Source organism: Mytilus edulis, chromosome 4, assembly GCF_963676685.1.
Source record: "Mytilus edulis chromosome 4, xbMytEdul2.2, whole genome shotgun sequence".
NCBI classification, from domain to species: domain Eukaryota; kingdom Metazoa; phylum Mollusca; class Bivalvia; order Mytilida; family Mytilidae; genus Mytilus; species Mytilus edulis.
This window is the reverse complement of record NC_092347.1, coordinates 52,273,082-52,298,473: the sequence shown is the minus strand read 5'-3', so window position 1 is coordinate 52,298,473 and position 25,392 is coordinate 52,273,082. Positions and strand designations below refer to the sequence as shown.

At 31.0% G+C, this 25,392-nt stretch overlaps 1 protein-coding gene across 8 annotated transcripts in view; it reads right to left on the bottom strand.

Moving 5' to 3' along the window:
- Window positions 1–2,163: 2,163 nt before the first annotated feature.
- LOC139521903 (prominin-1-like) overlaps window positions 2,164–25,392 on the bottom strand; it is a 63,018-nt gene continuing 39,789 nt past the window's right edge. For 5 of the 8 annotated variants that reach the window (XM_071315615.1, XM_071315616.1, XM_071315619.1 and 2 more), the window contains exons 16-27: window positions 25,186–25,270; window positions 22,854–22,991; window positions 20,835–20,930; window positions 18,981–19,055; window positions 18,174–18,227; window positions 17,293–17,373; window positions 15,895–15,963; window positions 13,626–13,718; window positions 11,666–11,793; window positions 8,596–8,622; window positions 5,444–5,464; window positions 2,164–4,099 (exon numbers count right to left, since the gene is read on the bottom strand). In XM_071315615.1, coding sequence (XP_071171716.1) covers window positions 4,051–4,099; window positions 5,444–5,464; window positions 8,596–8,622; window positions 11,666–11,793; window positions 13,626–13,718; window positions 15,895–15,963; window positions 17,293–17,373; window positions 18,174–18,227; window positions 18,981–19,055; window positions 20,835–20,930; window positions 22,854–22,991; window positions 25,186–25,270 — 916 coding nt within the window. In that variant the 3' untranslated portion in view covers window positions 2,164–4,050. Of the gene's footprint in view, window positions 4,100–5,443; window positions 5,465–8,595; window positions 8,623–10,313; window positions 10,355–11,665; window positions 11,794–13,625; window positions 13,719–15,894; window positions 15,964–17,292; window positions 17,374–18,173; window positions 18,228–18,980; window positions 19,056–20,834; window positions 20,931–22,853; window positions 22,992–25,185; window positions 25,271–25,392 lie in introns of all 8 variants that reach the window. The other 3 variants (XR_011664088.1, XR_011664089.1, XR_011664087.1) reach the window with 2 other exon arrangements.

The following is a 25,392-nucleotide window of genomic DNA, read 5'->3' as shown; positions in this document are numbered from 1 at the left end:
GAGCTATTTAGTGGCGGTCTTTTTTTCTTGGTGGAGGGAGCCGGAATGTCCAGAGAAAACCACCCATGTTCATCAAATACAGTTGACCTGAAATTGTTTAACTTCTCACCCCTTATTTTATTGATTTTGTATTTACATTGTCTCATAGATCAAATATATTAATTCTGTGTATATTCACTTGTATGTGTTAATATTTCTTTTGATTAAGTTAAGCCATTTCAATTTATATTTTATAGTGTGTCTCTCTATGTTGTGATGTTACACTATTGTTCCAGGTAAGGGTGAAGGTTGGTACATATTAAAACCCCACATCATTTGTTTGCACATGTTCTAAGTCAGGAACCTGGTGTTCAGTGGTTGTCTTTTGTTGATGTGTTTAATAAGTGTCTTGTTTATCTTGTCATAATGTTCTATTGTATTGTTTATTTGTGCATTTCTCTGTCCTGTATTTACATCCATTTATTTGTATTGTAGTCCTGACATGTAATGTTGCCATTTCAGTTTTATATTTAACATTGCCATTTAAGCAGGAGGTTTGGTTAGCCACAAAATCCGGTACAACCCACTATTTTTTCTTATAATGTCAAGAAAATGGCTATTGTTATCTTATAGTTCGTTTCTCTGTGTGTAGCATTTTAGTGTTTCTGTTGTGTCGTTTTTCTTCTTATATTTGATGTTTCCCTCAGTTTTAGTTTGTAACCCCGATTTGGTTCCTCAATAAATTATGAATTTCAAACAGCAGTATACAACTATTGTTTTTATTTACCGTTTTTTTATAGATTTTCCCTTTTGATGTTTTTATACTAGTAATTTTTTAGGCACTTAATAGCTTCCTGTTGGGTATGAGCCATGGCTCCATGTTGAAAACTGTACTTTGACCTACAATGATTTACTTTAACTAATTGTGACTTGGATGGCGAGTTGTCTCATTGACACTCATACCACATCTTCTTATATCTATTGACCATAATTCATTGAACAATTAACCCCAACTTGAAAATCTTACAGCTATTTAAATTCAACAAATGAGGATAAAGTAAAATGAAGCTTAAAATGATGACTGACGAACACATCTAACAATCCATATACAGTATCTGTAAAACAGACCTAATCATTTAACTTTAAATAACCTTGATCACTGATCAATGAAATGAGATCAAGGTCAGATTAATCCAGTATGAAAGATAAAAAGAGATTGCAAGGAACACATATATACTAAATATGGTTATTATGGTACTTGCAATAAGTCAGAAATTCACATGACAAAAAAAATTAAAAAAAAATTTTCAAACAGTTGCAAACTATTACTGGAGGCTCTAAGGGGCCTGTGTGATATTTTTGTTTACAAATGATACATGAAATAAAGCCACCATTATACTTTGGCTTTATTTTCAGAGATATAAGCCAGAAACTGCATTTTAGTCCTATGTTCTATTTTTAGCCAAGTTCACCATGTTGGTTGTCAGACAGGTCATGGGACACATTTCTTGAACTAGATACTCTATAAGGATTGTGACCAAGTTTGGTTGAAATTGTTTATGTAGTTTCAGGAGATTTTTGTAAAAGATCACAAAAATAAAAAAAAATGTGCAAAAAGTGACTATAAAAGGCATTAACACCTTCAGGACAATCTTGGTCATGTTGACTTATTAGTAGATCTTACTTTGTTGAACATTATTGCTGCTTACAGTTTATCTCAATCTATAACAATATTCAAAATAATAACCATAAACTGAAAAATTTCCCTAAAATTACTAATTCAGTGGCAGCAACCCAACAAACGGTTGTCTGGTTTGTCTGAAAATTTCTTGTCATATATCTTAACCAGAATAACAGTTTCATAGATATAAGCCAAACACTGTATTTTACTACCTATGTTCTATTTTTAGCCATGATGCCCATGTTGGCTGGCAGACAAGGTCCTCAGACACATTTTTAAAACTAGATACCCCGATGATAATTGTGGCAAAGTTTTGTTAAATTTGGCACAATTGTTTCAGAGAAAAGATTTTGTAAAAGTTAAGGACGACACTTGCCAAGTGATGAGAAAAGCTTACTTGGCCCATTAGATCAGGTGAGCTAAAAATGAGGTCAAGGACAACAGACATGTGACATACCAAAATTTCATTCAAAAAACATATGTATACAAGTGATAAAGCTATCTACCATTTGAAAAATAAACTTTATTCAAATAATTTATGCGGACGGATTGTCATCCTTATGTCTTGCATTCTGCAACTTATTGCAGGCCAGACAAAGTACATCTAGGATTCATAAAAATAAAAAATAAAAATTATAATAATGAAATAATAAAAACAATACAAATTTAAACAAAAATAAAAAACATATTATATGTTATATAATGCACTGGAATTTTGCTCTAGATACTCTTTTGATAAAAAAAACCCCATCCTGGTTAACTAAAGTCCATAAAAGTTTGACAAAGTATTGATGAATGAAAAAACTGTGAACTTAGGACTTTATCTAAATGCTAACTTTAGAGTCCTCTATTAGTAAATTGCAGAAAAATAAAATACTTTTCTCTGTATAAAACTGTCTTTAGGTGGTGAAAAAGGCTCTTGTCAAATTTCATGAAAGGTTTGAAAAAGCTATTGATGCCTTCAAAAACTTAAACAATAGACTAAAGATGCAAAATCTTTTATTTGTATTTACCAGCAAGATTTTATTTTATTTAATTTTTTTGTTCCTACCAAAAATCTTATATTTGTATAAGGTCTAGTCTGTTTGGTATCACGTGAGAGTTTGACACGAACACTTGCATTTAGAGTTTCAAAGCATTTGTTTGAAATCGATGTTGAAAGCTATGAAATAATGATAGGACAAACATTACTATGCATCTTTTACTTGAAGAGCATGGTTCATTAAAAAAAAAGTTTGTCCAATATAAAATTATCAACGTGTGTACAAAATATTTCGTAAACAGACGCTGTATCCTATGTAGGGATGGCCTTTGGTGATCCGTAGATCAGGATGATTATGTTAACGATGCCTTCAACCAGCATTGATATATCATTTATATCTGACATGAACCAAAGGTCTGTAAAGTGGAGAATATTGGCAGTAAAATCGCCAAGTTTTTCCGTACAGATCATTTATAAATGCGATGTAAAATACGTGACAATTGAGTTTCAAGTCTTGTAGCATTTTTATTGGAAACACAGGCACACACAAAAATTTAAACACTCTAGGGACTTTTTCTAATAGTCAGTTATGTATATCTCCCCCCGGACATATTTTACCAGGACAAAATTATCTCTTCCAAAAACCTTTAGGTTGAGGTAAGCGTACAAGGTACGTAGTACAGAATATTAGTGTAAGTTAAAAGTTCCAGGCATATTAACGAAAATATGCCGCACAGCCCTATATTTTGATATTTAAATACAAAATAGTAGTGCTTCACATTCTACATGATAATTTTTTTTCAAACTTCCTGGGACTCCAGAAACTTAATAACAAAGGCATACTTAAACAAAAGCAATACAAACAAAAATGACAATACAGATTTTGTATCTATAAAATAAAATATCATACCTACCTGCCTACCCATGACATAAAATGTACTGAGCTAAGTTATTTTGGGAAAGAAAAAGAAAATATTTTACCTACCTACCTACCCTGTTTCAAAACATAGGGTCAGAAAGGGCAAACAAACAATATTTTAGTTTAGGCCTAGGTCGTGTGAAGACTTCATTGATACCTTGGTGTTTACTCCTAATTTTGTGTTATTTCAGGGGATACTTAAATTTTCTTCAGTTCTAAAATTTTTCAAGTTAGACATCAAATACATGTATCAGGCCATATAAAAAATACAGTAAAGTTAACATCATTAAATTAAAAGTCCAACATAATATAGTGCCTTTACAAACACAAATCCAACTAAAAACTATTGTTTTGTTCTCCTGAAAAAAATGCAGCCTGTTAATATGTAGAACTCTGAGAAATTATAATTTATAAATAAAATTTGAACTTCAGCATAAAGGATCATTTAATTTCCTCTATCTGTGACAGGATAATTCCATCAACAGTTCTTCACCAATCTGTAAGACTTCCTTTACCATCAGAATGGCCAACTTTATTTCTGAAACAAGGAAATGACCAAGTATGATAACTTAAATTTATATTTGTGCACATACTGATAAAAGATATTCAATATCATATATAATAAGACTTATTAGGTATCAGACCACCTTGAAATGACAATGATACAAAACAGGAGAGAGCTAATACATGTCTAGAATAGTGTGCAACGTTACAGAAATTTTCCTCAGATGCTATTATACTTGAACTTTTAAACATATACCTTGAATTTGACATTGGTGGTCATCTTATTACCAGAATCTATGACAAATGAGACGATTTTTATCATCTTATATACCAATTTCATCTGCATTTCCCTACTCATGTCTTCAAGAGCTTGCAGATGATAATCTGACTTTGTAGAACTTCACTGGTCAGTGTCTGAACAGAAAGTTAATTAACCAAGATACCAACACCTTGTTTATGAAAAGTCTGTATCAACTTCGCAAATAATACAGGATAGTCTTGAAGTATAGATTCTAGGTACTGACTTTGTGTATCATCTTAATTATGTGTTATAGTGTTCTTTTATTTGTCTTCATTAATTATTAATTTTAACTGTTTCATCTACTTTTGGTAATATCCATTTGCCTACTGGCTCGGAACTTATACATCCCATCCTTGTGTTTTAATATTGTGATTTTGTTAGTTTCGTATTCTTGTCTTTCTATTTGGCCTATGTGCCCTGTTTATATGCTTTTTTGTTTTTCTTCGTTGACACATTTGTTTGTTTTATGGTGAGTAAGATTTTAACAAAATGTTGACTACTGTACCCCTATTTTTGACATTTTTACCTATTATATATATAAAAGATGTGAATGATTGCAAATGAGACAACTCTTATATTATATGTTTGTTTTATTCACACATTATTGTCAATATAATGGAATTCTATGCAACTGTCATATAAGTGAGGACTTTTAAAGGATTTTCTGTTTTGAAATTCCCTTAAAATTTTGTTATTTTTTAGTTTAAATTTTAAGAAGATTCTTCCAAAGTTAAAAACTTTGATTGAAGGTTTAATAAAGTTATTGATGTCTAAAAAAGTCAATTCCTGACTAAATAAAGGGTAAATGCCAAAAGATAGGTTCATCTAACGGTAAAAGCCGACATTTTCTTTATAAGGAAATGCATGTGTTTCACAGAAGGAATGTTGAGTGGTGAGAGAAAGTGTGAAAATTGACAACTTAATATAATATTTGGCCTTTTAAACATTTTTTGATTCGAGCATCACTGACGAGTCTTTTGTAGACGAAAAGTGCATCTGTCGTAGATATAAAATTTTGATCCTGGTATCTGTGCTGAGTTTATTTGAACTATTTACAGATAGAAAATTACAACTCACTTTTTCAATCCAGGACTGTGTCTGAAATTAAAAAAAAATTAATCATATCATAAGCAAACCCATCTATAATAAAAACACAATTTATTTAATTTAGTGAAGATGAATGTACACCTGGTCTCAATTTCAGATTTGTTTCTGTCAAAATTATCCATGTTTGGTTAAAAGACCCCATTCTAGCATTTGTAGCAAATTGTTCCTCTTATTAACCAGTAAAAGTATTCTTTTACAGTGCTTATCCAGTAACCTTTCGTGGTATCACAACAGCAATGGGAAAAACTTTTTTACCAAATTGCAGTTAGATTTCTGCTGCAACTAACTGATCAACTGGTAAAATATTTTAGCACATTGCTCAAGAGAAACGTTGTAAGTATGAAGTTTGTTGATGACTCTGTCATGAATACCATACAAAATGATGACTTACCTTAATATGAGTCACTGATTTAGAAGGTCTAACTTTGAAATGAAAACATTTATCATAAATAGAGCTATTAAATAATTAGTTCAAAACATCGTTTTGTAAGTATTTAATTTTAGTTCTGCTTTCCAACAGCAAGTTGTGTGTAATTTGAATTTTTTTTTAAAAACATTTCTTTTTAATCTGCTACTATTAAAGGGAAATAATCTAAATTACCATAAATTCAGCAAATTTTTTTCCGACTAATAAATATCAACTTCCTTCATTTTATAAGTAGTTTGTATGAACATTATTTCCATTATTATTAAACTATTATCTCTTGTTCAGGATCACTAAAATTTATTTCTAAGATGAATAAAATTTTGAAAAAAACTGTTTATATTTTTTTATGGAACACATTCAAAGTTCTATAAATCATACAAATTCCTGTGTAAATTAAGAAGGTATCACCTGCCCAGTAGTCAGTAATTCTAAATTGACATGAATTTTATTTATATGGTAAAATTATAGATTAACTGTTTTGCAAAATTTTGAATTATTCAAATGACTAATGATTTTCTTCCAACCAGGTTTGATAACAAGTAGAAACATTATTCGACAAAACCTTTTGTAATTTATTGTCCTAAATGCTTTAAAACTTCGTATTTATTTGGCATTTCGTTTTTTTTTTTATTCAAGTCGTATTGATGAATATTTTGTAAGCAAAATCAAACGCCTGATATTATTCATTAATCATCAATAAGAATTATTTCCCCTTAATGCCAGCAGATCAGTAATTCTTATAGAAAATATTATCCAAATCACAATTACACAATAACTTCCTCTTAGAAAACAAAGCTATAAAATATTGACCTACAAAACAATATTTTGAACTATTATTTTATAAAATCTATTTATCATGAATGTTTTCATGTCAAAGTTACCCCTTTTAAATCAGTGACTCATATTATTGGAAGTCATTATTTTGTTTAGAATTCAAGACATGATAAAGATATCATCTAACTGGAACTGGATGGTAATTATTAATTCATATTTCACAGCACACACTTCTTACTAACAATAAAAATCTAACTGCAATGGTAAACTGTTTTAGCTATTGTGATACCACAAAGGTTACTGGATAAGCACAGTGATAGTCTTTTAGAAAATTACTTTTACTATTTAGTCCATTTGTTGATGATATCCATTTGGCTCAATACTTACACATCCTGTACTTGTATTATTGTGCTATGATAAATTTTTCATATTCTTTTCTTTAATTTTTGTTTGTGTGCTTTGTCTTTATGCTTTTTGTGTTTCTTTTTTACATATTTTGTGTTTTTTTAAATGATTAAGATTATAACACATTATTGAATGTTACAATGTACCCCTATTTTGACAATTTTACCTATTATGTATGTTTGCCTCATTCACAAATTGTTCAATGTTGTCAATCTAATGGAATTTTAAGCAACTATCATACAAGTGAGCCGTTTTGCTTGCTATAAATCCAGGTTTAATCCACCATTTCTACATAAGAAAATGTCTGTACCAAACGAGGAATATAACAGTTGTTATCCATTTGTTTGCGGTCTTTGAGCTTTTGATTATGCCATTTGATTAGGGATTTTCCGTTTTGAATTTTCCTCTGAGTTCAGTATTTTTGTACTTTTTCTCTTACATGTCTTCTAAGAAACATCTTTTTTCTAGGATGTATATATGAAATTCGCTTAACACTGATATATAATGAGAATGCATCTTGAATTAATTGTTGGTTTCAAAATGTGTTACTTTATGTCAAATATGGTGATGTGTAAAACTTTCAACACAAGAGAACTCATGTCTGCTTTACTTCTGATTTAATTCATGTTGATAGTCTATAATATGAAGGTTTTAATATAAGTATGACATCAACTTAACATTATCAAATAGACATCATTCCACACACCAACAAATATAGTTTATCTATTGCTTTTAGTATGTGATCAAATGTCAAAACTGCCAAATCTCATCACTGATCAATGATCAGATTTTCTCTATTCAAAGCGTTTTTAAAAGACAATGGACACAACTTGCATTTTGTCTTATTTATTGTATTCTATTTTTAGTCATGTTGTTTGGCAAACTTGTATGGTCATAAGACACATTTTTTTTAGGACTCAATACCTGGCACCGGTGAAGCTTTGGCAAAGTTGTGTTAATTTAGCCCAGAAGTTTCAGAGGAGTAGAGTTTTGTAAAAGTTAATTAACAATAACAACAGAACCAAAGAAACCAAGTAATGAAAAAAATTGTTTGATATGATATGTTTACATGAAGCCTGCTTTGAACTAGATGAACATGCTGAGTCAAATATTTATAGTGTTAGTTATGAAGGAAACCATTTGCAGAAAAGACATGTCTCAATAGCTGTACCCATTATTCTGACTGGGTCGACCACTCTTAGCTCTTACTCCTAAAAACAGTTGGCTTAGCAGGTGAAGCAAATACCATTTTCATGTCTTTTATCATGCCAGGGATTGACCTAGAATCTCCTGCATATGAGGTGGAGCACACAATCATATACCACTGTGACCTGAGGAACTTTAAACACTTAGAAGGTTGATACTCATTGGCAATTATTATTTTGTCAGTTAAGGCATTAAAGTAGTCATATGGTTTACAGATAAAATGGAAGAAAACATATGTTCATGACATTTTATACTTGTAGATATTCAAACTTAATAAATTAGAAAAAAGTTAAGTGTCTACAATCATTACCTTCTAACAACCTCAGGAGAAGGCAATCTGAAAAAGACCATTGGAAATATAAACAAAATAATAAATCAACTAGATTATTATTGAATGAAATATTATCTACTGAAGAGTCAGCACTTAATTTTTTTGAATAGCTTTGTGATTGGACATATATATCATTTTAAACAAAAGGTATGCCTTTTTAAGTTAACACATGTCTCAATTTGAATATTTTACTGATGGGATTACCTCTTTAATATCATTGCTAAATTGCTCTATGAAAACAATAAGGAAAATATCAATTTTGCAGTTCTGGATTTTTAAAATACTTTTGATTACTTGATTACGAAATTGTGTGCAATAAGCTATTTCCTATTTTCTTTGCTTTGGACACAAATGTCCTTTAATCATTTTTTTCAAAACTGCTATAAATACAGAGTTAATTATAATGCAATTAAAAGTACAAGATGGTCTTCAAATCAGTGCTGCAACTAACCTTTTTTTTTTACAATTATGCAAAGACTGTTTACTTATTGTTTGAGGAATTCCTTTTTTACTTGTATTTCAAATTGTTAAAAGATAAACATAGATGAGAATAAAGGACTCCAATAAATGCATTATAAAAGTATAGAAAAATTTGCTTCTGGTATCTTTTGTCCCTCTTTTAGTGTTGTCTATTTTAGATAATGATATTCAGATTTAGAATTTTTAGTAAAAAGTATTCTTACATATATATGTTTAAGGCTGTAAAGTGCAATGGGGACACTAAGATGTGATGGTCACGCTAAAGTGTGATGGTCTTTGCCATTCATTTGAACATGATAAAGTGTGATTTCAAAAGTATCTGTTAGCAATGCAATTTTCCGCAGAAGTATCCATTAGCAATGTTAAACAGCATTATGACGAGAATGTTTGTCCACAGTAAAAAAAAATTTAAAAGAGAAACAAATAATCACAATCTGCAATATTTTTGGTTTTTGCGGGAAGAGGTTAACTTAATTTGTAAAATTGTAAAGAGAAATTTAACCAAAACAGTTCAAAAAATATGATATGGTTCGTTATTTCTGTTAAATAACAGAAATATGTCGTCTAGACAGCATCCTAACAAACAAATGTGTAGTATCATCACATATAAATGTGATTACCAATAAGATAATTAGCTCAAGACCAAATATCACCATTGTTAGCAACTATAGGTAAGTATACTGCATGACATTTAACATGGAGCATTGGCTTACATTGCATAGTATTCTATAAACAAGACCAAAGGGCCTAAAAACAATCAGTGTAAAACAATTCAAACGAGAAAAATAAACTTATTTAAAAATAAACAAAAAACAATGCCAAAAATATGTTTGTTTCCCCTCCCATCCCCCGGATCAAAACTAAGCCCCCGGTTCCAAAAATATTTTCCACCAAAAAATCTAAATTATTTTTATTCCCAAGAATAATTTGTTTCCATTTTTTAAAAGTGCTTGAAAGCAAAAGGATTGATAATCTAAATAAATACACTCAAATTGAGCACAAACAACTGATAAGTGGCATTGACTAGACATGTCAAACCATTCATGTGACCATGCTATGACATCCTGCATAAAAAAAATAACCTTCCTTCCTGGTCTGTTTACAAAGGGTAGACCCAGGGGAGGGGAAACATACATTATTTCAAATGTGGCCCAAACAGCAAATATGAATATACAAAAAAACTACTACCACTAAAGTAAATAATCGGATATACTTACTACTGCAATGTAGCCATTACACTTTTTGGACAACTTTCCTACTTTGAATATAAATAAGATGTAGGATATAAACTATCCATCTAACCACAAAAAAGAGAGGCTTCGGTGGTAGAGTAGTCTAAGTTGTTACTACTGTAAATCACTGGCCAGTCAACACTCAGGTTGTCATTTTGAACCTCGCTCTTGCAGGTGCACTCAACTCCAATCTTAATTAAATAGAATTGTCAACTTTCCTATCAAAGGTCAATGTTTTCTCTGGGCACTCCAGCTTCCTCCACCAATAATAACTGGCCGCCAAGAAGTAGCCCAAAAGCAGTGCTTATTATAATATAGGGGGCATTTAAACACCAGAAATCAAAATCAATCTAACCCCAAATTTTGTTAATGTATGCATCAAATAATCTTACAGCCACCAATGTAAAGCATAAGCCCATATCGCATAACATGCTATATAGGATCATACAATGACCAGAGTAAGGAAATTCAAAAGAGAAACTCTAAGGCTTCATATATAAATAAAACAATGAAGTTAAATGTAAAAGTAATAGAAACTCAACAAGTGGAAACCATAATTGACAACCACATTACAGTTACACCATCACACTTTAGCATGTCATATTATCACACTCTAGTTATCTGACCACACTTAAAACAAACAACCATTGAACTATAGTATCTGACACAATCACACTTTAGCGTTGGCCATCACACATTAGTGTAAACAGAGTCTTAAGTATTGTGTATAAACTCCTGAGTTTAAGGAGGCTTGTGGGTACAAAAATTTCAGCAAAAAAATAAACATTTGTTTTTTTCATTACAAATTTTATTTATTACACTATTAGTTATTACTTTATGATATGGTACAAAAATCAACCAAAAAATTCGATTCCGTTTGGCCCCAGATAACTCTTAAAATATTAATATCATTGAAAAAGCTCCAAATTATCTCCCTTCGGAGCAAAAATGTCATTTGTTTGCATTAAATTGAAATATCTTTTTTAACTCATCGGTGACCTATATTTATCATTATTGTTATCAAATAAGCTGTACATAAAGTAAATAATTGTAAAATTTAAGCGATTTCTGTAATTTAGTTTTTTATTTCGATACTACCTCTATTTCTCCTATTAGTTCTTAAAAGGACGCTAACAAAAATGTATGCTTCTTTCAAAGGCAGATTGTGAGCTTAAATGAACGGTGACCCCATTTTTAAAATTTCATTTTTCTATTAAGTATATTATAAAGTCTATTTATAAAAAAATATAGCGAAATTCTATATTATAAAAAAAAAATTGATTTATACCCGCGTGCCCCCTTAAATTACTAATAAGTAAGAATAATAAACAACTTACCGTTTATCTTCAACATCTTTACCATTATGATGCTTCATCTTTCTGTAATGTTTGGCTAGTTTTGTTGCAAATATAATACTTGGAATAAAAAAGAAAATACACCATCCAACTCCAAACCAAAATCCATTCTAAAATAGATTAAAGTCATGTCTTGTCACAACTGTAGATTTGAAATTAAGGTGGAGTTTGGCCCTTTAAACTGTAGATTTTTCATAAACACAATAATCAAAAAAATTAAATGCAATGACAGTAGACTTTAGCTTGCACAAGAATACAATACTTTAAAAAGTGTTTCTCAACAACATTTCTCATTAAAGAACCGTTGAGAGAAAGCTCACATATTCCACGCCCCCACATAGTCACTGGGCAAACAAAATCTCACCGTATTCCAAAGTTCAAAGACTCATAACTCTTCAAAAGTCAAATGATAATAATTTTCTTGTGGATATGCACATTAACATATCATGTCCTCATTAACTACAAAGTTTATCAAAGTTCTAAGTTCTAAGGGACAAAAATCCTAGAAAAAAATTCAATAGTAATTTCTTGTAGATATGCACTTCTACATAGTATGTCATTATTATATACAAAGTTTCATTAAATTCTGTATTTTGGTTTCAGAGAAGTTGTGATTACAAACTGTTGCAGTAGTATAATATCAATAAGGCCAAAATTCTAAGTTCAAAGGGGTATAACTCCTAAAAAAAAAATCCAATGTAATTTTCTGCTAATAGGCACATCTACGTAGTATGTCCTTATTATCTACTAAGTTTCATGAAATCTGTTGTGTGGTTTCAGAGTAGTTGCAATGACAAACTGTTGCATTAGTATATTTTGGCCAACTCCTAAGAAAAAATGAATCACAATTTCCTGTTGATATGCACATCTAAATATTTTGTCCATTTATCTACAAATTTCATGAATTTCTGTGTGTGGTTTCAGGAGTTGTGATGACAAGTACAGGACTGCATAAAAATTGCTGCAAGTTTTGTTTATCACACATCAATTTTCAGAATTGAAAAATATGATTTAAGTTCGGCCCTAATATATGCTTGGACTTTTAAACCAAATGAAAGACATCAATCTAACTGGAAAGCAATTTAACATAGTATCTTAGTAACTTCATTCAAACGCTTTATCTATCATGAATTTTAAATGATATATGAAAAAAATACAGAGATTGATTTGAACCATACAGCATGGTGTCATTCTAAATCAAAATATAAAAACTTTCTTTGAATTGACCAAAATACTACCTATTCATAATTCTAATGGGTTTGTTATTTTAAAAAAAAGCATGATTATCAAAAATAATTTGCAATTATCCTTTTTTGGTATGTTCAAAGAAAGCTTTGGCCCTTAAGATCATGATTTTTGTTAATACCTTTTAAGGATACTGCAACACATTATTTTCACTTTTTTTAAATTTAATCAATACAGTAACTGTATTTGTCATAAACAGTGACGTACATATAAATTAGGCAAACGTCCAACTGTGAAGTTTACTTACAGTTATACACACTTTGGTAAAACAATTGAAATATATTTTAGACACAAGGTGAAAAAAGCTTGTGTGTCTCGACAGAAAATAGAATGATATTAAGACTCTTAATATCATTCTGTGATCATTCCTTTTGATAGTGAGTAAATGAAGCAAAAATGTAATCAATCAGCCTATTTTTTTGTCATAAAATTTTTATTTTATCATTATAGTTTGCATTTTTTAAATACAGCTGTTTCCCAAAATGCACCTCTATTTTTGAGATATGAACTTTCCATTCTTGGAGAGATATATATTTTTCATAATAAAAGTGGTTAAATTTTAGAGATAAAAGGAGTTCCTATGGGAGGTTGCATTATCCTTATCTATAAAAGTGCAACTACCTCATACATTCATGTCAGGCACTTTAAAGAATAATATATATCATTCGTCTAAAAATATATAAATATATATACTTACCAAAGTATCAACAAGGTATTTACAGAAGGAAATAACAAAAATATCGTTGTAGAGGTTCCAAACAGGAGTGCACAATCCAATCTCATTCTCAAGCTGAAATAATAAAAACTACTGATTAACATTTAGACTAAACACCAACATATAATAAATAATTGAAGAACAATGTTGAGCAATCTTACGTATTTATATGCATTTACAAAATGTACTGAAAATTGCTGAATTTCTCGCTACATTGAAGACCTGTTGGTGACCTTCTGCTGTTGTTTTTTTCTATGGTCGGGTTGTTGTCTCTTTGGCACATTCCCCATTTCCATTCTCAATTTTATCATAACGAAGATTTTACAAAACCACAATGCCCAGTATCACTCTTGAGTTTTCCCAGTATTTCCCACTGGGCTGGGCAATACTCAATAACATAGAGCACTGGAAACCAAACAAAATACCCAAAAGTTGTACAAACTTGGGCAATTCATTCCTGGGATAAGAAGAACCTCAATATTTCAAACCATATTTGTATTTAATGAACAGCAAATTTACAGTAAGTGAATAAATTATGGATATTGTTTTTAGTAGTAGCAGTAATGCTGACTTCTGAGATGGTGATAGCCTATGGGACAAAATGTCCACCACATATAATAATGATCACAATACAGATTACTGAATGAACAAAAACAGTGTGTAAAAATTTCTTAAAAGTTTTATAAAATCATACAAGATATACTAGACAATGAAAGCCTAGCTTAGAACTACTGAAATCACATAAATCAATACAATAATAAGTGAAGATGTCTAAAAGACACAAATACTATTAGACTTAACCTAATGGACAATTCCTTTGTAGAAAGTGCAGATAAGAGGGGGATGTTGGTACCATTGTTTGTCAAAATTTGGAGACACTTAGGTATCCAATAAACACAAGGTAAGTCCTTACATTTGCTGAGCAATGTAATGTTTATTGAAACTGTGAAGGACTTATCATTAACAAAATTTCAGCCTTGTCCAATGATATGTTTTTGTATGTGGGATAATATGACTGCTTATTTGTTTCTTTCACAAGATACACTTTTACAATTTACATACAAAGAAGATTTTGTTTGAAGCTTTGTCTGCAAGAACAACAACATATTTATTGCAAAGAGATGTTCATTTTACAGCTTCTTTGTCTCTGAAAACAGATATTGGTGATCATTCTAACATGAAAACAGATATTGGTGATCATTCTAACATGAAAACAGATATTGGTGATCATTCTAACATGAAAACAGATATTGGTGATCATTCTATCATGAAAACAGATATTGGTGATCATTCTAACATGAAAACAGATATTGGTGATCATTCTAACATGAAAACAGATATTGGTGATCATTCTATCATGAAAACAGATATTGGTGATCATTCTATCATGAAAACAGATATTGGTAATCATTCTATCATGAAAACAGATATTGGTGATCATTCTATCATGAAAACAGATATTGGTGATCATTCTAACATGAAAACAGATATTGGTTATCATTTTAACATGTCTAACATGAAAACAGATATTGGTGATCATTCTATCATGAAAACAGATATTGGTGATCATTCTATCATGAAAACAGATATTGGTGATCATTCTAACATGAAAACAGATATTGGTTATCATTCTAACATGTCTAACATGAAAACAGATATTGGTGATCATTCTAACATGTCTAACATGAAAACAGATATTGGTGATCATTCTAACATTTTTTAAACTTATAATTTGACATTTTATCAGAGACCTGATTGTTTAACCAATTCTGACAAAGTGTTGAGTTTAACTTCTTCTCATTAGGCCATGCTTTGGTGTAGTACTTAATTGGAATCAATAATTATTTTGAAGTTATAATTCCGATTGATGTGTTGAGGTTCTCTGAACTTAAGACTATGAGATATCACCTTTCGGAGATGTTTATAAGTTGAATTATGTTTAAATCTTCAGTATTAACATGACCAGAGGGGCTGTAAATATAAGAGCAGGAATAGTTGTATGTCAGAGGTTTTTTTTGTTATAGGTATAACATGTATAATGCCATATAATAAAAATTAAATGAACAAGACACTGAAATATTTCCTGCTTTACTGACCATTGATTTTATGTTGAAAGTCCTGAAAGAAAGGATTCAAAATTTTACAAAAACTTATACTATATTTTATAGCTGATCAATTTCTATTAGTATTTGAAAAATAAAATTATAATATTTCCCCTTGTCAGGTGTACTTTAATGATTATGATACTTACAGCATCTAGTGTATCATTGACCATAGAATCAACAACTTTAAGCAATCTATTAGCATAATTCTTGGCCTCCTGCAATTAGAAAATACAACATATTAATTTGATATCCCTAGGATATTGTCTCTGTAATGTATTGTAGTCAAGTTAACAACAAACATAAGAACTAAAAATTCCAAGGTTTCAAATGATCACCCATCTGACTGCAATGCATAAACCATGAATAATATAAAAAGAATGTAACAAGTAAATCATTGGGGTATCATAATTCTGTGAAAAGATAGATGTAAGGCTTGGATTGAAGACCGGGTTTAACCCAAACCATGCATTCTATATTTTTTGATAATTTTTTTTTCAAATTCATTAATTTTTTTAAAGATTGGTGGCAATATCTTAAGATAGATAGAACCATTTTAGCAGCATTTGAAGCTTTAGCAGTTTGTGTTTGACTTCAAGCATATTTTTATGGGAACCATTTAGTAAAAGAAGGTAGCAATCATGGTTGCAGTATTTTAGGAAAAAGGGAAGGGGATGGGGTAGTTCATCAATAATAATTCTGACAGATGGTAAAAAATGATTAATTTCTAAAAGAAGAAAACAGGCAGATGATATCAAGGGCCATTTTAAATCTCATGATGGCAAATCATGGGCTGCACAATGAGTACATGCTACGTCTGTCGCCTTTTTGATTGTTTTTATGTTTTAAATGAATTCATATGATCTACTAAAATACTGTGAGCACATAGATAGCAGCCATATGCAATTCTGTGGAAAAAAGAGAACATATACAATTTCACCAAAGCTAGTTTATCTTATCGTCTGGAAACCAAATGTCCATGGACAACAAAAACAACATCATTCCATTATACAAACTAAACAAATTTCAAGTTGTATATAATGCAAATTTGCATGACGTCATTCACCTATATAATTATGCCATAGATGTGTTTGTAAAATAACTCTTAGCTTATGTAAGCTTTTTTTATCTGTCTGACTTTTTCCGGCAGTGAATATTATTTTTAACCAAAAGAAGATTTCCTATGCTTTAGCCAATGACAAAACAAACAAATTATATTATATAAAATTGTTTTATTGACGCTTACTGCTATAAAATTATGGAAATTATCTTAAATAAAGAAATGTTTATCATTTTAAATTTAAGAAATGTGTATCTCTCATGAATAGCTCTGTATCCTTTTTCAGGATTTGGCTTTACTTTCGGTCCTGTTGGTGTATCACTTCTTAAAAAGTTTGAATCAGGTTTTTGAATTTCAAATGTTTTGGCCTCTAAGTGACCATCACAGAAGAAAAACTGTTTGTCAAAATGTGCATCTGCCATCTGATGCATGGTACCACCAATGTTATGACAGTACACTAATTTCTACTAAATAGAGTTTAACTTACATCTTTGACTGTCTGTGAACCATTATTCTGAAGATAGGTTTGAGTGTCGTTAAAGGCAACTAATGTATTGTCAACAGTATCCTGCAATAGAAAATTACAATGGAAACAGTAAATGGTACTTTCCCCTCAAGCCATGTAAAAAGACATCTAAGTATATGTAAGCAAATGTAAATGATTGAAATTTGATGAAAAAGGGGTAATGTATATTTCAAAATAAATAAAGCAAAATTAAAGGAAGGTCTGCATTTGATTGCACCTGTCCTTAGTCAGGAACCTGTTGTTCAGTGGTTGTTGTTTGTTGGTGTGGTTCTAATTTCTCGTTTTTTTTATATGGATTAGAATATTTGTTTTCCTGTTTGACTGGTTTTACTGTTTAAGCGGTTAAACACAAGTCTTTTTCTTGGGCCCTTTATAGCTTGCTGTTTGGTGTGAGCCAAAGCTCTGTGTTGAAGGCTGTACTTTGACCTATAATGGTTTATTTTTCATAAATTGTGACTTGGATCAATAGTTGTCTCATTGTTAATGGATTTAGTGTTAAGTTGATATTAACAGTCAGAGATAAACAGATAACCTTGTGTAACAGGTATCAACAGATTGTAGAGCCATTGATGTGCATATGTAAATACAAATAATATTCAGTCTTATTTTAATTAACTGGTCAAAATCAATATTAATTCCAATAAAAACAATATTTAAAGACCTAATTATAGTGTTGAATTGAAAAAACTTTTATTAGGCATTCATCATACAGATGCTTTGTGTCAAGGCAGTACATGTTAAGTAATCAATATTCCACCTATCTGTATTTCTAAAACAAACTTTATGCTGTCAATGATATATTGGTGCTTTCAATTATTATGTAATATTTAAAGAATACTTACACTGGTGCCATTGACCGCTGCTTCTAAGGCATCAATCTTGCTTTTTAAAGTAGCCTACAATAAATCTATAATATTTGAAGACAAAAAAATCTCAGTGTATGAAAGGGATATGGAGTAGCATTTAGAGACGTAGATAAACATTAGTATGTTATACATTTATTCTTCTCAACATAATTCCCTTTTATGCAATTTACACAATTTTATTACAAAAAACACATTTCCTGATTGAACCGACATTCTTTCTATTTGATTCAAAACTTAAAAATTAACCATTCAAAGTTATCATCCCTTCGGTAGAAATGGGGGTGAACAAATTTGTCATATCAGTATATATAAATATACCTAGAGGCTTTAAAGAGACTGTGTCAGTTACAAAGGATTATGTATGATTTCAACAAAGGACACTCTCCAATATTGTAGACTAGAATAAAATTCATGACAGAATTCTTTTTTTGTCTATCTTATTTTGCTGATAATACATTGTTTGGTTTCTCTCTATTTTCTTTAATTTTTGTTAGTTTTTATTTGAAACACAAAAGAGGGTAAATTAATAAAATCCTGATTTTACAAGAGTTACAGCCTACTAACTATATCAGCCACTTTTGACTTTTTGAAGCTTGCTTATGATAATTTTTGTGGGATATAAAGTATCTATTTATCTGTTATAACTTTTATCATACAAGTCCAAACTAAAAATAATAAATATCGTTACTATAGGGCAACAACTTCAATAGGGAGACAATTTCCCCCTTATGAGTATCTTAATATCGTAGGTGGGGCATAATGAAAATAACTTAAATTACATACCATCGCTTTGATGAAGTCAGCAAGTTCATTGTCATTTATACTGTCGGTAGTATTTGCATGAGCATAAAAATTTGCCTGCAAGAAATACAATTCACTTAGAAAACATATTCACAAAACAAAACTATGAAGTAACTGCTTTTATGTAGTTGTCTGAATAAGACTTAATACAGTGCTTGTATTAACATGAGCAACCAGACAGTTGGTGCATGCAGGATCTGCTTACCATTCCAAAGAACCTGAGAACACCCCAAGTTTTTTGGACGGGTTTGTTTTGTATAATCTATAGTCTTTAGTTTTCTTTGTTTTGTTTTAATAATTGTTGTTTTTTTGGTCTTTTTCATTTTAGCCATGTCTTTGTAAGTTTATTTTTTACTTCAGAGTTTCAATGTCTCTTTGGTATCTCTTTCGCATCTCATTTGAAGGATCAAATGACTTTAAAAGTATCAAAATAAATCAAATTATTTATTGTTCAAATATGGACTCATCCTTGTTCATCAGAAGTAAACTCTCCTTTTTAAGTTGACCTATTAATTTTCTTTTTTACATTTAACAACACTTACTTCTGTTTTAAGTTTAATTTTAAAATTTCAAGTTTTAGATTTTTGTTGTTGACTATCAAATGATACTTGATAAAATGCCAAAATGAACCACCTTACATAGAGAAAGAAGATTTAATCAATATCATAATAATTTCCAGTAGTTTAAACTAGAGGCTCTAAGGAGCCTGTGTCATTCACTTAATATTTATGTTTACAATTGATGCATGAAAAAATGCAACCATTATACTTTTGCTTTAGTTTCAGAGATATAATCCAAAAACTGCATTTTACTGCTATGTTCTCTTTTTAGCCATGGCGACCACATTGTTCGACAGACAGGGTCACCAGGACATTTTTACAAAGAATGTGTCCATAGTACATGGATGCCACACGAGCACTATCATTTTCTGTGTTCAGTGGACCGTGAAATTTGGGTAAAAAATCTAATGTGGCATTGAAATTAGGAAAGATCATATCATAGGGAACATGTGAACTAAGTTTCAAGTTGATTGGACTTCACCTTCATCAAAAACTACCTTGATAAAAAAAATTAACGAAAACTTTCTCCTGTAGTGAGGCAATTGGAAAGACAAACAGACAGACAAACTGACACAAAGACCAGAAAACATGGGGCATAAAAATAAATACCCTAAAGATTAATGTTGCCAAGTATGGTTGAATTCGTCTAAGTAGTTTAAGTAGTTCAAAAATTTATGAAAAATTGTTAATATCGACTATAAATTGCAATAATTCCTTAAGGGGTCATGTTGTCTTATTTGTAGATGTTATTTTGCCGAACATTATTGCTGCTTTCAGTTTATCTCTTCCTATAATAATATTCAGGATAATAACCAAAACCTAGAAAATTTCCTTAAAATTAACAGTTCAGGGGCAGTTATCCAACAATGGGTTGTCTGATATTACAGGGCAGATAGATCTTGACCTGATGAACAATTCTCCTCCCCCCTTACTTAGATTTTCTCTACATGTTTTGGTTTCAGAGATTAAAGCCAAAATCTACATTTCACCCCTATGTTTTATTTTTATTCATGAAGGCTATCTTGGTCCGTGGGCTGGGTCTTAAGACACATTTTTGGAACAAGATACCCAAATGATGATTTGGTTATATTTGGCCAAGTAGTTTCAGAGGAGAAGATTTTCGTAAAAGTTAATGACAACTGACAGCAAGTGATGAGAAATGCTCACCTGGCCCTAGTAAAAATGCATGATCTCACAAACTGACCTTAATTTAATAATAATATATGGTATATGCACCAATGGAAGAAATAATTGATAAACATGTAATCATACTTACACTATCTGGTGGTGATACTGATGAAATGTTTGCTGCAAAGTCTCGTAACTCTGATGCAAGCGAGCTCAAATTCATATCCACGGAAACTTGTGCAAGCTGTAACATGTGTAAGGATAAATGTAATTGCATATGTATGGTAATTTTGCTTTGATTCTAATACCAGTAAAAAAGATATTTTAAATATTACTTGGTTAAAGATATGATATAATATATATATATATTATACATTAAATTGCATTGGCATAGCTTGCATGTATGCTCAGATGCTCAAGCATCAACATCATTTTGACAAATAAAAATATTAATAAAGATATGTTCGAAGCAGTTAATCTCGGAGGTAACCAAATGTAACAAGGGTGATGATATGAGGATAATGTCCAATCATTTCTGAAGCAGTATGCATGGTCTTTCATTTAGGATAATTAAGTTTATGTTAGAAAACAAGATGGATAAATTGCAGAAAAGTATTTGATTTTTTTCGTAAAAGTCTACGTTGTCGGCTACGGCAAGCACAGAGCACATGATACACAGACCAGCGGACATGTTTATCTGAAATTGAACCTAGCTAAGCAACGGCTTCTACAAATGAATCGCAAAGTTACTACCCCATCCCTTATCCTGATATAGTTTCATGTTCATTATCATTACCATCGTCAAGATGTTTATTTAAGAAAAAGAAAAAAAATCTTTTCCACTCAAGATTTCTTTAAGCAGGAATCTAATTTGCAGCACAAGAAATAGTTAACCAAATATAGTTTCAGAATCTTAGATAGTTTTTGTAAATTGATAATATAACATGTTACATCAATGCAATGAGTAACAAAATTTTCAAAGTGATATAAAACCTATTTGAAATAAATTTGATGATTTCACTCCTCTGACCTCATACAACAATATTAATAGTTGTTGTCAAGACATTGCCCATGGCATTGCATCAAAGTAAATTCCGATGCATCAACATTACAAAAAGATCTTGACAAACTGGCATCGTGGGAAACTACGTGGAAAATGGCATTCCACCCAGATAAGTGTAATGTAACTTCAGTCACCAAAAATAGAAAAACTATCACATTTAACTACACATTACACAATCATTCATTAGAACATGTAACAACAGCAAAATATCTGGGGGTCACCATCAGTTCCAACCTTAAATGTGATGTGCAAATCAACAACATATGCAAGAAAGCTAATAGCACACTAGGCTTTCTAAGGAGGAACCTGAACATAAGTTCAACATTCATTAAAGAGCAAGCATATAAGTCCCTATATATATATAGCTAGTATTAGACCATCACTAGAGTATGCTTGCTCTGTTTGGGATCCATACTTACAACAAGACATAGATAGCATTGAAAAAGTTCAAAGAAGGGCTGCACGTTTTGTTACCAACAAATACAGAAACACCTCAAGCATCTTGAATGACGCAGTCTCTCTGACAGAAGAAAAGACTCCAGATTGGTAATGCTTTACAAAATTGAACACTAAAAGGTTGCAATACCCTAAAAATAATAAATTCATTCCACAAACAAGACAAACAAGACATTCTAATCCGAACAGCTTCCAAATTCCATCCTGCAAAACACAATACAGAAAAGAATCCTATTTGCCAAGAACCATTACCGATTGGAACAAACTACCGGACAACATTGTAAATTGCACTTCAGTAGACTCTTTCAAATCTTCAATTTCAAAGCATCAGTATTAACTCAAAACATCTTACTTAATTATACAAAACATGTTATTTTTTTAAACTTTTCCATATTTTTAAAAAAATTGTACACTTTTCAATCTATGTCTTGTTGTAAGTTTCCTCCTGTGACATAATCTTCAATTTGTTGAAGGCGGTCACTAAATGGTAAAAAAAAAAGAAAAAAATTAATAAATTCTGGATGGGACTAGAAACAGATATAGTTCATTGCATTTTCTACTTTATCTCCCCTGAAAAATAAGATTTTCATAGCTTTTGTCATGAAAGTCATATTTTTAATAGATTTTTGTTTAACTGTCTATTCTCACCTGTTCCCTAAACTCAGTAAAGTTTATATCTGAAGAGGATTTCAAGTCCGTAAGCTGTGCAGTTAAATCAGGTGTCAAAATTTCAAGGGTTGATAGGTCAACATTTATATTATCCAACTGACTGTTAACATCTAATGTCTGAAAAAGTAAATAATATAAAAAATAAAATTGATGGGTATTACTTCAAGCTGTTACATTTCCAAATGTAACAGTGAGTAAAGAGCAGTTCCTTATTCATCATGTTTATCCCTTAAAGAAATGAAAATTTGCTGCAATAGTACTGCAGTATTGCAGCAATATTGAAGCATTTAAACAGTTTTGTTTAAGAGGAAGTTGCAGGTACCTGCAACATTCTCACAATTTTATCACAGATGTGTACTCCAAGCCTTTAATGAAAGTCTTCTTAGAATTGCAATTTAGCAATTAGAAATAATTATAGATTATTGTTGGCCATCTCAACAAGATTGATTTTTCACGCTTAATCTGGTATAAAGCAGAAAGTGAGATTTGTCATAGGGGATGTATTTTCAAAGAAAACGAAGAAATAAATTACATGTATGCAGAAGAAATGCAGACAGACTGATGATCAATTGTAGTAGACTAATGTAGAATTGATTTTTTTTATTTGTTAGAAACATGATTTGATTACTTTTATGAACTATAAATTAATTAATTATCAAATTCATGGTAAAATATCTCAACTTCTTACGAGAAATCACCTTTTATACTGCAATTATAGCTATGTTTATTTCCTAAACATAGTAACAGAGCTATATTACGTATAATGTCAATTTTCATCATGGAACACTTTCTCAACAACCAGGGGTCCATTAAGGGATTAAGATAAGTTTGACATTTGTGTTACGATTTAAAAAAGCTATCAATGTATTAATTTAAGTTGCAGTATAAAAACAATATTAGATCAATGTCATAAAAATATAAACTTTTTTGTAGAACCTCACCCTTCCCCAGTTTCTCAGCCTCACACAAAAAGGTTCATATTTTCCTGATATTGACCAGCCCAGTAGTCAACACTTTGGTGTAGACATGAATGTCAATTATACGGTCATTTGTATAAATTTCCTGTTACAAAACATTGAATTTTTCGAAAAAACTAAGGATTTTCTTTAATATCCCAGGAATAGATAAGCCGTATTTGGCACAACACTTTTGGAATTTTGGGTCCTCAATGCTCTTCAACTTTGTACTGGTTTGGCTTTATAACTATTTAGATCTGAGTGTCACTGATGAGTCTTATGTAGACGAAGGGCGTGTCTGGCATATTAAACAAGTGAAACTGCGAGCTGCTGCTCACTGATGATACCCCCGCCGCAAGTGGATAATATTAATAGTGTAAAAATATGCAAGTGTTCGGTAAACAGGAAGTTGTCGAGTGATGAATCTGAAAACGCATCAAACGGTATAGCTGACTTATAAAAATCCTGAAACCAAATTTCAGAAATCCTTGTATTGTAGTTCCTGAGAAAAATGTGACGAAAATTTTCAATTTGGTTATCATGTGTAAAATCATACAAGTGTTCGGTAAACAGGAAGTTGTCGAGTGATGAATCTGAAAACGCATCACACGGTATAGCTGACTTATATAAATCCTGAAACCAAATTTCAGAAATCCTTGTATTGTAGTTCCTGAGAAAAATGTGACGAAAATTTTCAACTTGGCTATCATGTGTAAAATCAGACAAGTGTTCGGTAAACAGGAAGTTGTCAAGTGATGAATCTGAAAACGCATCACACGGTATGGCTGACATATATAAATGTTGATACCAAATTACAGAAAGGGTGGATGTGTAGTTCCTGAGAAAAATGTGACGAAAGTTTCATGGGACGGACTGACTGACGGACGGACGGACGGACTGACGGACTGGCGGACGGACGGACTGATGGACGGACAGACAGAGGTAAAACAGTATACCCCCCCTTTTTTAAAGCGGGAGTATAATTATAATCCTGGTACCATTGATAACTATTGACCTAATATTTTATATTTCTGTTTACATTTCAGCGAAGTCATCCAATAATGTTTTTTCTATAGTTCTGGCTAAACTTTTCTGATTGGTGGACACTCCCGCGCATGGATATGGATTAATACACTGCTGCTAAGGACCTTAGAAACTAGCGATAATTTTCATTCTCACTCTACTCGAGTGATGAAAATTATCACAAAAAAGTATAAAAGGAAATATACAGATAAAAGCGATATTTGTCATTGCCTTCTTTGTTATATTCCAATGGATTTGAAGGTTATATAGTCAATTAAAACCTTAGTCCACCTGGTCACATCAAGATTGAGCATTATAAATGCAATACATACCCCAGAATAATTTGTCAGAGCTGATATGTCTATCATGCTTGACAATTCAAATGCTGAATATGCTGACTTTCCACCTTCACAGTCACTGTAAAGTAGAAGTAAAATGGATTTTTAATTAATAGCTTGCAGTTCAATAATCCCTTTTTCTGTCATTCCCTAATTTTTGATTTATTTAGTTATGAAGAAAGTTTCAAACTAAACACACCA